This window comes from Monodelphis domestica, chromosome 4 (genome assembly GCF_027887165.1).
Source record: "Monodelphis domestica isolate mMonDom1 chromosome 4, mMonDom1.pri, whole genome shotgun sequence".
Lineage (NCBI taxonomy): Eukaryota > Metazoa > Chordata > Mammalia > Didelphimorphia > Didelphidae > Monodelphis > Monodelphis domestica.
Genome location: NC_077230.1, coordinates 342,110,670 through 342,126,792, shown reverse-complemented (window position 1 = coordinate 342,126,792; position 16,123 = coordinate 342,110,670). Strand labels below are relative to the sequence as shown.

At 37.4% G+C, this 16,123-nt stretch overlaps 1 protein-coding gene across 11 annotated transcripts in view; it reads left to right on the top strand.

The window, feature by feature from the left end:
• Positions 1-15,046, top strand: part of EMSY (EMSY transcriptional repressor, BRCA2 interacting) — a 107,647-nt gene extending 92,601 nt beyond the window's left edge. For 6 of the 11 annotated variants that reach the window (XM_001363431.4, XM_056794950.1, XM_007490920.3 and 3 more), the window contains 6 exons: positions 728-883; positions 2,121-2,162; positions 5,423-5,577; positions 8,157-8,732; positions 9,679-10,179; positions 13,349-15,046. In XM_001363431.4, coding sequence (XP_001363468.1) covers positions 728-883; positions 2,121-2,162; positions 5,423-5,577; positions 8,157-8,732; positions 9,679-10,179; positions 13,349-13,543 — 1,625 coding nt within the window. In that variant the 3' untranslated portion in view covers positions 13,544-15,046. Of the gene's footprint in view, positions 1-727; positions 884-2,120; positions 2,163-5,422; positions 5,578-8,156; positions 8,733-9,071; positions 10,180-13,348 lie in introns of those variants that run through there. The other 5 variants (XM_056794949.1, XM_056794948.1, XM_007490923.3 and 2 more) reach the window with 2 other exon arrangements.
• Positions 15,047-16,123: the final 1,077 nt, after the last annotated feature.

The following is a 16,123-nucleotide window of genomic DNA, read 5'->3' as shown; positions in this document are numbered from 1 at the left end:
TCCAAAATACCTTAAGTAGGAATCTATTCTATCATATTCCTAACAAATGGCCTTCCAGCTTACTACCTGAAAAAGTGTGATACATAGTGTAGTGGAAAGGACTCTTTATTTGGAATCATAGGACCAGGGTTAAAACCCTGCCTCTGTTCCTTACAACCTGTTTCACCTTGGGCAAGTAACTTAGCATCTCTGAGCTTCAGTTTCCTCATCTGTAAAATAAAGGTGTTAGACTAAATGATCTCTAAATTTCTGATCCTTTAGTCATAGGGGAATCCTCTTTACCGCCTAAGAATTTTTTTCATTTTAGATAGCTCTTACTTTTAGGTTGTTAGGAAGTCTTTCATTATGTTGAAATTATGTCTGCATCTTTATTATTTGTTCCTCTTGCTCCCATTTATATCCTTTTGAGCCAACTGGAATAAATCTGATCTCTTTTTCTCATGAGGGTGCTTGAATACTTGAATTAGTGTTCATAGTCTCCCTAAGTTAAATTAAATGGTCCAGTTGCCTTCAACCCACATTGCTTATTAGATAGTGGCAGGGGGAAAGGGAGAGGAGGCCTTTTCTATTCTTTTCACTGGGAAATCATCTTTCCCTCTTCTGTCCACTGCCTGAGCAGCTTCCAGGACTTTCTTCCTGAAAATTTTTGTTCCATATCCCAGGTGCTACTCTAGTTTTGGTATTTGTCTGAACTGCAAATGAAATTCCTTCTAACTCTCTTGAACAGTGAAGGAGAAATTGGAATCCAAACCAAGACAAGCCACTATTGACTTGAGTCAAATGGCAGTTCCTATTCAAATGGCCCAAGAAAAGCGGCGCTCTCCTGAGAGTCCGTCAATCGCTGTGGTGGAGTCAGAGCTTGTCACTGAGTATATCACCACTGGTGAGTGACAGAAAAGTCATACCCCAAGGCTGGAAAAGCACCTGTTCTCTTTGAACCTGCCTCATGTCCCCTTTTATTATAGCTATGTGGAAATAGGTTTTTAGCTTTTCTTAGACTGGAAATTCCTCAAGAGTAGAGTCTTTCTTGAATCTGCATTTATATCCTCAGTGCCATACACATAGTCAACACTGAAATGTAATTTTAGATTTCATGGTATTAGTGATTATTCAAGAAGAAAGAAAAGGATAGACATTTATTTTTTCTAGTAGACTTCCAGTTCTTACATATAATTTTGTAATATTTCTTATCATTAACTATCATTAACATCTGGAAAGTGCAAATAGTATGTTAGTATAGTTTGTGAATAATATTAGATTGTGAGAAGATCATAAACACATCCCTGTAGATAGGGTCACAAATGCTGGGGAAAAAAAAAGATAAAATAAGGTTCATCTTTGAATGGAGTGTTTTGATGCAGCTGTTTAAAAACAAACAAATAAATCCTAGCACAGTTATTTAATCCAAAGGAGAAATTTAGATAGTTATAAATCCCTTTTACTTCCTAGAGATTATAATGGAAGGCAAGTGAAATATTTGTTTATAATGCATTTTGGCAGCAAAAAGGCTAATAAGATTTTTGGATGGTGCATATACAGAAATGCTAAACAGGAAAGATAATATAGCTTCTCCTTCCCCTTCTCTGTTGAAACCACACCTGGAATACTGCTTTCTGTTCTGAACACTTCATTACCCAAAAGGTTTGTACAAACTGGAGGGAGTTCAGAGAATAGTAATGTGAATAATTAAGAGCCAAGGAAGAATGACTTATGAGACAATATTTAAGGAACTGAGTGAGCCTATATGGTTTTCTTAAGTGATGATTAAGGAAGAACATAAGCTTAAAAATATTTGAAGGAATGTTAATACCAAAGAAAGAAAGGAATTACTTGGCATTAGTCCAGAAACCATGATTAAGAGTAATGGGTTGAAATTACTCAAAGGAGAAAGTCTAGTAAAAACTTTGCTTTAAAGAAATAAAAGTAAATAAATAATGAAAAGTGTAGGCTAATCATACGGGGAAGATTTTTTGGAGACATTTGGAGACATTTAACAGAAGACTTGAGAAAGCAGTAGCAAGCATGCTTGGGAATCAATATTAACTACTTGGGGATGGGCTAGATGACAGTGATAAAGACAGAAAAGACCTGTGATATTTTTTTCCCTTTATCCTTTTCAGAACGCACTGATGAGGGAACAGAGGTTGCATTTCCCCTTCTAGGTAAGTGGTGCACTTCTCCCTGTAGTAGGTGAAAAGTTACAGTGTCAGGGTAGACCCTTTATATGGATGTATTTTATCTACTCTGAATAGAACAAGAATAAGAGTAAAGTTGTGATAAAAGAGGGCAAGACATACCATGAATAAAAAAGTAGAGAACATTTTCATAAATGAGCCTTGCTCAGAAGATAAGGGGCACATAAAGAAGCAATCATCAAGAAGACATTTAATAAATATATGTAATTAACAGATTTAAGCCACCTACATGATTCAGTTAAAATCACTTGTCATTTTCTCTTCTTGCTTCCACACTCTAATCTTTTTCACTTTCTCCTTTTTTTCTCAACCATCACCAAATAAGATTTGTTATGAACTAAAAGCATCTAGTATGTTGGCTCATATTTACATTATGTTTAACAGTTTAAAAAACATATTCCACATAGCATTGTAAAGTTTTTTTGCTTTTTGTTTTACTTTTTTATATCTTATAAATGAGGAATCTGATGCTTAAAGAAGTTAAAAAGATGTTTCAGGCAGCTAGATGATGTAGTAGATAAAATTCTGGGTCTGAAATCAGAAAGACTTGAATTTAAATCCTGACTCAAATGTTTATTAGCTGTATAGCCCTGGGCTAGTCACTTAACCTCAATTTGCCTTAGTTTCCTCAACTTTAAAATGGATATAATTGCATTTCAACCCTCACATTTGCTGTGAGGATTCAATGAGATAATACCGGGAAGTGCTCTACAAGCCTTAAAGCATCCATAAGCATTAGTTCTCATTTTCATACAACTAGTAAGGGTCAGGACTGGAATCCACCAAGTTGCCAGGTTCTGTCTGACTCAGCCGGGCCTCTTTTTTAATTCACATTTTTTGTAGCATTTTAAGACTTACGTAAGTCTTTCTTCTCAACAATTCCATTCAATCAGAATTGATGCTGAAGCACACAGAGGAGAAATAATTTGCCCATGTCACCTAGCCAGTAAGTATCAAAACTAGGATTAGAAATCAAGTCTTCTGACTTTAGCATTCTAGTGCCATCGATATTACATTAAGCTGCCTCTTCTTTATCTGCTTCTGTGTACTTGCTAGCCATTAGTGCTGATTTTCTCCCCTGACATCCATACATTATGAGTTATTTTGGAGGGGGTTACAAACAGAAGGTCAAGGACTAGGCAAACAGTGGAATTAAAGTGATTTGCCCAGGTGACTTGCTATATAGCTAGGAAGTGTTTAAGGCCAGATTTAAACCATGGCCCTCCTGACTCCTGGCCTGACACTTTATCTACTTGCCACTTAGCTGCTCCTGGGGTTATCATTGTGGTTACAGTCTTAGTTTTAGAAATTTTGTTAAATCAAAAATTTTTATTAGAGTTTTAAGTGAACTAATAGTTATGAAGACACAGCTGTTCATTCCATTTTATCTAATGGTTTTATCAGAAGCGCACTGTTTTTTCCCATTTCTTTTAATGTGTCCTGTTTTTTGTTTTTTGTTTTTTTAGGTTAGGCTGCTTATTTTTAATATCATGCATGATTTGTTTTTATTCTTCTTTGATAGTATCCTAGAAGGGTTTTTGTTTTTATGCAAACTCTAACCCAGATGCTTGGTTTTGATTGAGGTCATGTGCCTATGACAGTTTTAGTTAAAATTACATAAATTTAAAAATAAGTGTATGTCAGTGAAATGCAGTAAAATTCTGCTATGTTTATTAAAATAGGAAATGTAAAAGCAATAATCATATGTAGGCTTACACTCTTATCTTATATGCCATAAATTTTTGAATGCCATTAATGTAACATGTACACCTGAATATATATGGAATGTGTAATAAGAATAAATCAACCCTGTTCTCATTGTTCTGGAATACTTGAGGGGTTTCAAATTTCAATCTTAATGTCATAAGAATGGGATTTTCTACATTAATTTCCTTTATGATTATCTCCCTCTTATATATCCCAGCATGACCTTTCCAAGAATAAAACTATATATTCATATATATATATATGTGTGTGTGTGTGTGTGTGTATGTATATATATATATATATATATAGTCACCTGGACACTACTTGTACCATCAGAATATTGATGAGGTAGAGAAAATTATGGACTTTTAGTGTACAAAAGTTCCATAGGTTGTACTTGGCCCACTCTGTCTCTGGATGATTTAGACTACTTTTCCCATGCCTTACCAAACATTTCTAAAATCCTGTAGAAAAGCAGGCATCAAATGTTACTAGTCATTTTCAAATTTTTAAGTCAAGATTGATAAAAGAAAAGAGATTAACATCTTTTGATGTGAACTTTTAATTTATTCCTATACTACTGCTTTAACAAAGAAAATCTTCTTTAGCCTTTATTTTCAAATGAGCTTTGTCTGGGTCAGAAGAAAGGACAGTTCATTTTCTGCTGTTTCCCCTCCTATTTATTTTTCCCTATTTGTATTTTATTGCTTTCCAGTTTCCAAGGTGCTTTAATACTCATTCTCCCATTTGCTCCTCACAACAACTCTTTAAAGGAATCAGGACAGGCATCATTCATTACTCCTGTCCTTTCTAGAGGAGGAAACTGAGACTTCAAGACACTAACTCACAGGCCTGGAACATTTCATTAGTTAAGTGGGTGAGCCAGAACTCTGGGAAGCCATGATGATATATTGGAAAGAGCCCAAGATTAGGAATCCGAGGGTCTGGGTTGGAATCCTAGCTCTTTCACTTACTATCTTTGTGGCCTTGGACTAATTACTTCCCTTCTCTGGAGTTCTGTTTTCCCCCTCTGTAAAATGAGGGGATTAGACTAGATGTTCTCTGAGGTCCATTTCAGATCTAAATCCTATTATCCTGTATCTAAAAACAAGATCTGACTCTTTTAAGTTCACTGTTCTCTCCACTACACCATGATGATGTCTCACTTCTTTAGGAGCCCTGAGAATGTCAGGCAGTGTTATTTTGCAGTCAGCTTTGAAAACTTCTGAGTTAAACTTGGAGTGGGTATTTAGGAGTTTAATGTCCTCCAAAGTAGTCTTGGAAATATTCAGTTTAGCAAATACTTAGCAAAGTGGGAATGATGTTCTCAATAAGATGAAGAAGCCTCATTGGAGAAAAGGAGGAATATTGATTCAAACATCTATTCTCCCAGGCTAGGAACACTAAGGACCTTCTTTCCTTTGCCATGTAATTTCATGTACATTTGCTTAAAACTACTAGTAACGTTTCAGATACTGTGGTTATTTCTGAAGAAATACCATTGCCTACTGTATTTGCAGTTAGCCATCGTTCCCAGCCCCATCAGCAGTCCTCCCAGCCCCAGCGGACTCTGCTTCAGCATGTGGCCCAGTCTCAAACAGCTACACAGACTTCGGTGGTGGTCAAGTCCATCCCTGCATCATCTACAGGCGCCATTACCCACATCATGCAGCAGGTTGTAACTACCCCCTTATTCCTTCTCTTCCATACCATCACAACTAATCCTTCCCTGTTTTAAGATTTCATCCTGCTTTATGATCACTGTCTTCAGATATCTGAGAAGTTGTTTTCTGAAAGAGGGATCAACTTATTCTACTTAGCTCAGGAAAGCAGAACTAGTAATAGTGTGTGGAATTTGGAGGGTAGCTCAGTATAAGGAAAAACTTCCTCATAATTAGAGCTGTGCAAAATTGGAATAGGCTGACTCTTGAGGTAGTATATTTCTTGTTACTGGAAGTTGACAAAAAGAGGCATCTTGTCAAGGGTGTTGTTGTTGGGGCTTATGATTGGAGGGGAGTGGAAATTGGGGAGGAAGGAATGACAAGATGACCTCTAAGATCCCTTCCAGCTCTATGTTCTTTATAGCCTTTCTATATCTTTACATCTGTGGTTCTGTTTTGAAAGTTTCAATGATTCAGTGATATCTGTAACTCTTAGAATAATATTCCTTTTATAAGGGAGAAGTGCTGGAAGAGTTGACCTTTGTGAAAATAATTACCTGGAAAAGTGCTTAAAAATAATTAGTAGCTAAGAGCATTCTCTAGGTATTAATGAGCTCTCATATTTTGAAGCACTGTTGTTATCTCAGTAAATCTTGCTTGCTTTCATGAAGCCCATTCTGAGGCTCTTATGTTTGACTGATAGCCTTATGCTTAATTTACTGTTAGGGCACTTAGAGGTGAGTAAAGTTCTAAAACAGAATAGCATTCATTCTGTCAGATATTCTTTTTTTTAGTAATCAGTAGTCAGTCCTTACAACACAAAGGTGGCACATAACTGTATCCCAGCTACCGGGGAGACTGAGGCTGGTAGTTATCTTTAGCTTAGAAGTTCTGAGCTGTAGTGAGTTGAGTCTATCAATAGTATGACTGTGTTAAATCTAACATAAGTATGCCCCTAAAAGTCTGTGTGTGGGGGCACAAGGTTATATAAAGAGGAGCAAGCCAGCCCTGATCAGGAATGGAGCCGGTAGGACTCCTATACTGATTGGTGCTAGAATGAGATGTCTGAAAGGCTACTGAACTTCTTACTTGAGCAGGATAGGCAGATTTAGCCTTTTAAATTAAAAAAAAAAAAAAGCATTTTCAAGGTAGGTCAGGTGACCACCAGAGAAGTGATTCAAAAACTGGTAAGAGTAACTAACTAGAAATTCCAAAAATTTTCAGATGAAATATTCCATTTTTATTTGATTGGTAAATTAATTCTTAAAAAATAATTGACAGATGCTTTATTGTTTACAAAGTTCTTTTTTGTGTCTGATCCTTGAGGTTGATATATTATCCCCACTTTCAGATAAGGAAATTGAGGCTCTGTGAGGGGTAGTGATTTGTCTGAGGTTTCATAGTAAGCAATCTGATCAGTTTCCTTCATCTATTTCAATCCTCTCCCTTTTCAGAGTAGGGAAACAACCTCAGAAAGGAAATGTCACAAAGTCATTGAGTTGGAAGGGACCTCAGAGATTTTCTACTATAGTTCTTGCTTGGATAGTATTACCTTCTACAACATCCCTGACCAGTTAGTGTTCAACCTCTGCTTGAATGACTCCAGTGATGGTGAAACCCACTACATCTTGAGGCAACCTGTCACACTTTAAAATAGCTCTATTTATTATAAAGTTTTCCTTACATGAATCCTAAATCTGTCTCTCTGCAACTTCTACTTATTTTTCCTGGTTCTGCCCTCTGGGGCCAAACAGAACAAATCTAATCCCTTTTCTCCATGACAACCTTTAAAATACTTGAAGACAGCTCTTATGCCCTCCCTGTCAGTTTTCTTTTTCCCATACTAAACATTCCCAATTCCTCCAACTGACTGATCCTAGGGCATAATTGCCAATTCCCTCACCACCCTGATCATCTACCTTTGGACAGTCTACAGCTTATCACTGTCCTTCTAAAATATGGCATCCCAAAGACAATTTCACATTGGCAAAGAGATGCATTTCAACTAACTACATTAGGGGATGCACCTTGAAGTAAAGTCAATAGACTGATCCCAGGAGAAGTTATGATTCTTCTGGTATAAGTGGAACAATTTTCTTCTAAAACCAGGATCATTTTATGACTTCTGAAGATCTTAAATCTTGGACAAATTTTGAGTGACTCTCTTAACCCATTAATTTCAGGGCTTTTAGAAGTTTATGTGTAACTTGTACAAAACTATTCTTCTGTGCCTCTTAAAAGGGTGCAGAGGCTTTTGGGCTTTCAGAGACTATGCCAGTGGTGCTCAGGCCCTGGCAGGTTCTAACCAAGCTAGAAAAGGTTTGGGTATGAGCCCATTGACATCCTGTGTCTGTTGTTAGAGGAACAAGCCTAGCTGAGTATAGAAAGACTCTTCGCCAGAGAGTTGGCCAGCTAAAGATGAATTGTTTTGGCCATAGCGACTCATAAGATAGCCCAATAAGTCTTCAAGAGTGTTGCTGTCTGCATCAGCAGAGGGAACATCCATAATGATGAAATCACCATTCTTTTGAGGTTGTAGAAATGGTAATGGTGTTTCTGTCGCTTCTAATTTGTTCTTCTCCTTTCTCCCTAGGCTTTAAGCAGTCATACAGCTTTTACCAAACACAGTGAGGAGCTTGGAACTGAGGAAGGCGAGGTAGAAGAGATGGACACTTTAGACCCTCAGACAGGTCTGTTTTATAGATCAGCTCTGACTCAGTCACAAGCCCCCAAACCACAGAAGCCCCAACTGGAGCCAGCTCAACTGCAAGTGAAAACTCTTCAGTGCTTCCAGACTAAACAGAAGCAAACTATCCACCTGCAGGCTGATCAGCTCCAGCATAAACTCCCGCAGATGCCCCAGCTTTCCATCAGACACCAAAAGCTTACCCCTCTTCAACCAGAGCAAGCACAGATCAAGGCCGAGGTGCAGCACAGCCAGCATCACCCAGGGGCCAAAGAAAGGCAGCTCCCCACGCTAATGGCACAGCCCCAGCAGACTGTAGTACAGGTTCTGGCTGTGAAAACTACGCAGCAGCAGCAGCAGCAGCAGCTCCCCAAACTCCAGCAGGCACCGAATCAGCCAAAAATCTACGTGCAGCCCCAGCCCCCGCCCCCTCAGGGCCCCCTGCAGCTCCCCGCAGCTTCTGAGAAACAGCCAGCGAGCCAGGTAACGGAATATTGATAGCATGCAAAGTTAGCCTGCTCTTTCAAGGAAAAAATGAAAACAACACGCACGGCCCAGGCATGGTAGCGGGGCTTTCTCCTGGCAAGAGGAAAAAAAACGCACAACCTCATTGCACTGGTAATACTTGTCCTGCCCGGAGGTTGGAAGTAGGAAAGAAATGTACTCATTAATATAGGAAGAAAAAAATTGTAGCACACAGAACTTGATTTTTTCAGTTTTCATTTTTGTTTTGTTTTGTTTTGTTTTGATGAAATTAATTCTACATTGACCAACAGTGCATGGCATCCATGTCCCTAATTATTTTTATTTTTGTTTTTTTAGGCATAAAATATTAATCATTTCCATGCCCATAAATTTTCATTTCTGTGGCGATAAAGCTAAGTATACTACAGTCTCCTAAGGACCTCCATTTCACGTCTTCCTTTGTAGTTTACATCACCATTTAGTTAAATTTGTCTCCTATTTTTCAGAAACGCAATCTTATGTGTGGGCAATCAAAAAAAAAATAGGCTGAGGAAAATCAGTGACTTTGGAATGATTATATCTATTTTTTTTAAGGCAAAATAAATTAACTCTCCTCCTGCCCTTTATTTGAAAAGGCAAAAGTGTGTACATATATAAACATATATGAGATTATTTTGAAAGGGGACAATAGTGTTCCATTTGGGGGTGTAAATCCCAAAGGAAAATGAGGCTGCTATGACTTCCTGGTAGGAACTTCAGCTGGCTGTCCAAAGAGTATTTCAACCCTTTCCTCCTTCCCCAGCCTCTTTTTTAAAGAAATGTTATTCTTGTTTAAAACACTGAGCTTCAAACTGTCTTCCTAGTGTCACAAATGTTTAGTTTGCCATTTTGTCCAGATGATAATGATTAGGTTTAAATCAAAGAGACCTAGCTGTAACACACAAAACCCAAATTTGATTTTCAGGTGGAGCAGCCAGTTATAACTCAAGGATCCTCTGTTACAAAGATAACCTTTGAGGGGCGGCAGCCTCCCACTGTTACAAAGATAACTGGTGGCAATTCTGTGCCTAAGCTGGCAGTGCCAGTTACAGGCATATCTCCCATGCAGGCATCTGAGAAGACAGCAGTCTCAGACATTTTGAAAATGTCTATGATGGAAGCTCAGATTGACACAAATGTAGAACATATGGTAGTGGATTCCCCCAACAAGGCAATTGCCACTAATAAACTCCCTGGTGAAGCAGACTCGTCACCCTCTACCCAGGTGGTGGCAGTAGGGCTGGCGACTTCCACTCCCCAGCAACAGAAATGTAGAGAAGCCTGTTCAAGTCCTTCTGCTATTGGTCCATCTTTAACGACACGGAAAATTGAAGCACCAGGAGTACCTACAACAGGCCAGTTCATACGTATTCAGAATATAGGCCAAAAGAAAGCTGAAGAGAGCCCTGCAGAAATTATTATCCAGGTAAGAGTTGACAGGAAAATGAGAAAGCCTGGGAATGTTGGAAGAATGGGTATGCATGTGTGTTATGAAATTACAATTATGCATGTGTTTTAGGAAGAGGCAATTCAACTTTTTAAATCCATGGCATCAAGGAGAAAAGAAAAGGTATTTTTAAAAGATTTTGTGATTAATTTGGTTTTTAGGAGGGCAATGAGGATGGTACTATTTAGTTATAAACCCTCTTTCTTTGAAGAGGTTCAGAAAATATTTGTAGCTGTTGCCTAATTACCACAGTACTTTTGGGAGCACAGGATTCTATTTTACATAATTAGACCCTCAGCCAGTCATTACAGTAAGTTGACACTAATATCAGACAAAAGAGCCTTGGTCTCTGGGTCCCTATTAAGTCGTTCTCCAATCCCTAATTTTCCATGAGAACTAAATTACATTTATTTTTGAGTAGCTCCTTAGCAACAACTCCTCTCATTCTTGGCCATTTTACATTTCACTATATAGCAAAATACTCATTTAACTGGTTTGGAGAGTGGATGAATCAGATTCTAGAATCCTAGAATCAGAAACTTACCTAATCTAATCCTTTACCAAAGCACTAGTGTTCTTGTACAATATTCTTGGCCTTTGACCCTTTAACCTTAGCATGAGTACCTTCAGTGATAAAGGTCTAGATATTATCTGTGAAGTGATCTATAAAGAGACACTACCTCTGAAAGTAGCCAATCCTTTTTTTTGGCTAGCCTCCCATCATTAGAATGTTCTTCCTTTGCTAGAGCTAAAATCCCCCTCCCTGGAACAGTTTCTCATGCTCATAGTTTTGCTCTGCCCTATGACCACTTATCAGGCATGGGAAGGCATTTGTTATGTAACCTTCTTTGCCCTCCTCCAAGTTGTCTTCTAACTAATCTCCAAGTTCCTTCACATGTTTCTCATATAACATGGTTTTGAGTCTTCTCCTATTCTGTCCTTTGGATGAAGACATAATTTTTCTAAATTGTACATTGTACAATGATTGCAGATTTAAGAGAAACAGAAATGACTGAAGGTGTGTGTGTGTGTGTGTGTGTGTGTGTGTGTGTGTGTGTGTGTGTGTGTAGTTGGGGATGGGAGAAAACAATCTGAATTCTTGATGTTACCCTGTTTGATTTCCAACTTTCTGATTCTTAAATTAGAATACCAAGGGCTCATTGCTTCATTGGCTTTAGAGATGATAAGAGACCTTAATGCTCATTTTACAAGTGAGGAAACTAAGGGGAAAAGGGATAGCTAGCCAGTAAGTGGCAGAGCTGATATTTGAATCCAGGCCCTCTGGCCATTGCTTGAAGCATGGAGTAGGTAAGAGGCTAGGAGTATTTCAGTCTAAGATTAGTTTAATGATTAAGATTTTGGAGTAAAGTTAGCCAGAATCACTCACTCTGGATCATTCTCTATGATGAAGTTGTAATTTTAGTCTTCCCCCTACCACTTACTGTTCTTCTGGTCCATGCCACCATCAATAGGCTTGTATCTTACTATTACTAACTAATATCAGCTTAAAAAAATGTAACTAAGTGGGTAAATGAACCTCAAGGGAAACAAGACTCATAATTTATTCCAAAACTAAATAGAAATTATCTACTATTCATACTGTCTGTAATAGGTTAAATTAAGAAGCTTTGTGTAGCAGAAAGATGACTGTGCTGGGAGTCAGGAGACTTCCACTCTAGTTCTGGCACTGCTTCTACCCTGCTGCTTATAATGGGCAAGTCCCTTCCCTACTTGGTTTCTCTATCTGCTCACATTTAAAAGGAGTGGGTTTAACTAGATGATTATCTTTGAGGTTTCCTTCAACTCTTAACAATCAGTCCCTAAATTTGTTTTAACTTTCACAGGGATATTGATGGCATATACTTATCTAAGCAGTAAAATTGCCAATTTAAATTTCAGTAAAAAGTCCTTTAGGATTAATGAAAGCTGTTTGTAAAAATACTTTGCTTTCTCTAAGGGAATAATAATAATAGCTGATATTTTTGTAATATTCTAAAAAGGTGCTTCAGATATAATATCTCACTTGAAAGTGCTTCGACAATATGTGGTATTACATATTTAGGAGGAATTGCATTTTAGTAAGTTTAAAATAGCATTTTACCATCTTACAAATATGTAGGTAGTCTCAATATAAATAGTTTTAGAATTGGAAAGGGCTTTCTAATTAAGTTAGTCTAATCACCTCATTTTATAGATGGGGAAACTGCTACCCTGAGAAGGGATTAGTCCTTGTAAATTCCTGTTATGAGTTAATGACTACTACTAGAACCCTGATAGCTTGATTTCAAGGCAGGTGATAATTCTCCAGCACTAGATTTTCTGCAATGCCTTTGGCCATGGAAAATGATAAAAATAAAGCAGAATCAACACCTGAGAATGTTGAGTTGCCATTGGGATAGGATCTAATATATAATTTCTTGTGCCATGAATTATCTTCAACTCATGGAGATAGAAATCTGCATATTTCAGGTTTGTTTGGTTTTTTGATTTTAAAGAAATGTTGCTTTTTTCTACCCTTGTCAATAAACATGAGCTAACAGAGTCAAATAATACTATATATCCTAGAAGTGCTATTCTTGTAGTATTTTTAAAAATATTATTCACATAGATTTCTTTAAACACAAGTAACTTTGCCTCAGTTTTATGGTTTGATGCTCATAATATAACATATATGCATACATTCATTTGAAATATAAAAGATAATATTGTCCCTAGAAAGGATCTTAGAGAATATCTAACTTAATATCTCTCTGCCATCCTCTCATTATATGGCAGGTGAGGCATTTCCCCTCCAGAGGTCTCAACTTCTTCATCTTTGTCTTTAGAATGAGGCCATCAGACTTAGATGATCTCCAAAGTCCCTTTCCAGCTCTTAAGTTTCTGTGATTGTAATGTCAGAACTGAAACTCCAACTCTCTTCTGTCTTCTAGCCCAGTGCCTTTTTCATTACATCATGCTGCCCTGATTAATGACCTCTAGAAAATGCCTTTGAAAATTAAATACATTCATCATCCAACCTCCATGTTGACCTCCTATTGAGGCCAGCATCACTTTAGTCTTTACTCCCTAAGACCCTCTACCCCACCCCACTGCACCCCCTGGGCTATTACAGAGGTTAAAACCTTGTCATGTGTATCTTTTGTTACAGACTATCCCTCAGTATTCCATTCCTTGTCACTCCAGCTCCAATGTGGTGGTAGAACCCAGTGGGTTTCTTGAACTCAATAACTTCACTAGTCAGCAGCTGGATGAAGACGAGACGGTACTGGAACAGGACTTGGACAGCAGCACAGAGGAGGGAACAGAACCCAGCCCTTCTCAAAATTCAGCCGAACGGTCCTAGTGTTTTGGACACCAGAGTGCACTTTAAAACCTGCTGGGTTCTCTTCCCAAGTGTCCAGGGAATTCCTTGTATTTTGTTGTATAAAGAGAGCACTTTGCAATTAGTTATGCTGTGGATCCTGAAATGACAGGTGCGTTTCACCAAAATGTTGCTGCCAGAGCACCATTTTAAAACTTGAGTTGAAACTCACAAGGGTAGAATGTCCTTTTTTAAAAAAGAAAAAAAAAAGAATTAAATAAAAAAGGAAAAGAAAAAAAATCTGCAACAACTTAAGACCTTCTTAGTACAAACTTCTCTTGGACTATAACCAGATAGAAAACTTTGTCCTGCAGTGAAGAGAGACTTTTCCTGTTTTTGTTTCTCAGTTGGTATCTGCTAAACAAAACACCTTTGGAAAGGACTGTGAATGGACATGTGTTTTTGGAAAAGCACACCAGGGACAGTTTTAAATCTCTTTCTTTATTCTTTCTTTCTTTTTTTTTTTTTGCAAAGCCCCAGGAAATGTTGAGCTGGTGACCATTTTGCACTTGGCCCAATTCATATTGAATTACTAAAAAACTTAGAAAAATATTAGCACTAAAGTTCTTTCGGGATCCTTAAGAGTGAGTTCAATCATTCACTGTTGATCGTATGTGGATTTGGTAGCTGTCTTTGAGGCTTGTGTACTTTCACAAGTTGTATGCTATTTATTTACAAAACAATATTCTTAGAGCCACAGGCAGCACTATTCACTTTCTGTTTAAATGTAAAGATTTCAAAACAGGCTTTGCCCCTTTTGACTTACTCCTTTTAACTAGGAATACAATTTTTGAACACACCTGAGAGAATGTTTCACTGTGATGTGGAGGGAAAGAAATTTTTTGAGCCTAAAGAAAATGTTCATTCAAATTAGGAAAAATCATAATTATTACAGGATGAGTTCTTACTGTGAAATTGCACATTTATATTGGACTAAGGCTTTGGGAAAACACACATACATGTGTATACTCACACTCACCTCTTTTATGTGGTTGTCTACCCCCTTGTGAATGTACAAATGTTCAGTTGCTATTCTAAGCTTACGATGTTTTAAAGGTGTTCTACCTTCTTAGGGCACAGTCTATTCAAGCAATATGTTTGGGTCTTGTGATCACTGTATGTCACAGATAGGAAGGGGTGGGTGGGGGAGGGAAATGGATTGGAGGGTTAGAGAGTCAGTTTTGACAAGTTGTGGAAAAGGAAACAGTACTTTTCATTTTTTAAAATAATGTAAATAAAATAAGTTTTTAACGGTTTTATATAGATTTCACTATAAATAAGCATTTTAAGACTTTGACAAATTGTTGACCTGTATATACATATATCAGCATAACTGCCCAATTTTTTGGTGCTGAAGTACTGTAAGTAGAATTCATCAGCAGTCTCCTAATTTTTGCGTCTGTTTTTTTAAAAACTGTGATATTGTAGTAAATAAATTACAACTAAAGGAACACTGAGGATTCAAATACAAGAATTCAGAAGATGTACTGTTTTGTTGGTTTTTTGGTGGCAATTGTGACTTTCTAATTAAGTAATAACTGGACTCAGTAACCTATAGATGGAGCTGTTGCACATAACTTAAATGTGTTGACACTAGTTATAAGAGTCTTTGAAACTGGTTCTCGCAAGTGGCTGCTGTGGAACAAAAATTTAGATCTTCTGAGTACCTGTCTAGAACTGTTACTACTGAATCATATTTAGATCTTACTTATAGGAAACATGAATATGTTCTAAGGAATTAATATATAACATCTTCTACTTAGAGTTTGGCCTTAATAGGTTTAAAAAATTGTTGTGCCATATGGGACTGCTATGACCCATATTTTCTAATTTTTAATATTGATATTGTTGAATTAGAATCATAAAACTGTAAACCTTGAAGAGACCTTAGGATATGGGTTATTAGAGCTAGACGGAACCTTAGAACATAGAATATTAGTGCTGAAGGTGATATGGTTGGTACTTTTATCAGGTCTTTGGAAAAGAATAAAGGTGGGGATAGCATACTTCTCAAATTCTCAGATGATGATGCTTGCAAGAATGCTAGCCCTAGACAGAAATATCTAAGAAAGTCTTGACAGGCTCAAATATTTGCCTAAATTGAAAATGACATATAGTAAAGATCAATATAAAGTTTTATAGCTGTGAAGACAATTTCTTGAATATAAGATGATGAGTCTCTAGTGGGATTTGGTATCTAGAGTGGACAGTCCTATTCTCCACCCTGTTAAGAACATATATGGAATATTGTGTTCAAGTTCCAGAAGGGCATAGGTAAGCTAGAGAGTAACCAGGAAGGTAAAGGCTTCAAATCTATATTAAGTATTAACTGAAGGAATCGGGGATCTTTAGCCTGGAAAAGAGAAGGTTGGGGATAAGAGAGACATGAGAATTTCTTGAAAGATGATCATATGGAAGAAAGATCAGATTTGCTCTCTGGCCTCAGAAGGCAAAATGAAGACTAGTCAGAAGAAACAGCAATGGCATCTTTAGGTTCAATGTAAGAGAAAACTTGTTAACAATTAGAATTGCCCCAAAGTGGAATGGGCTTCTCTAGAAGTA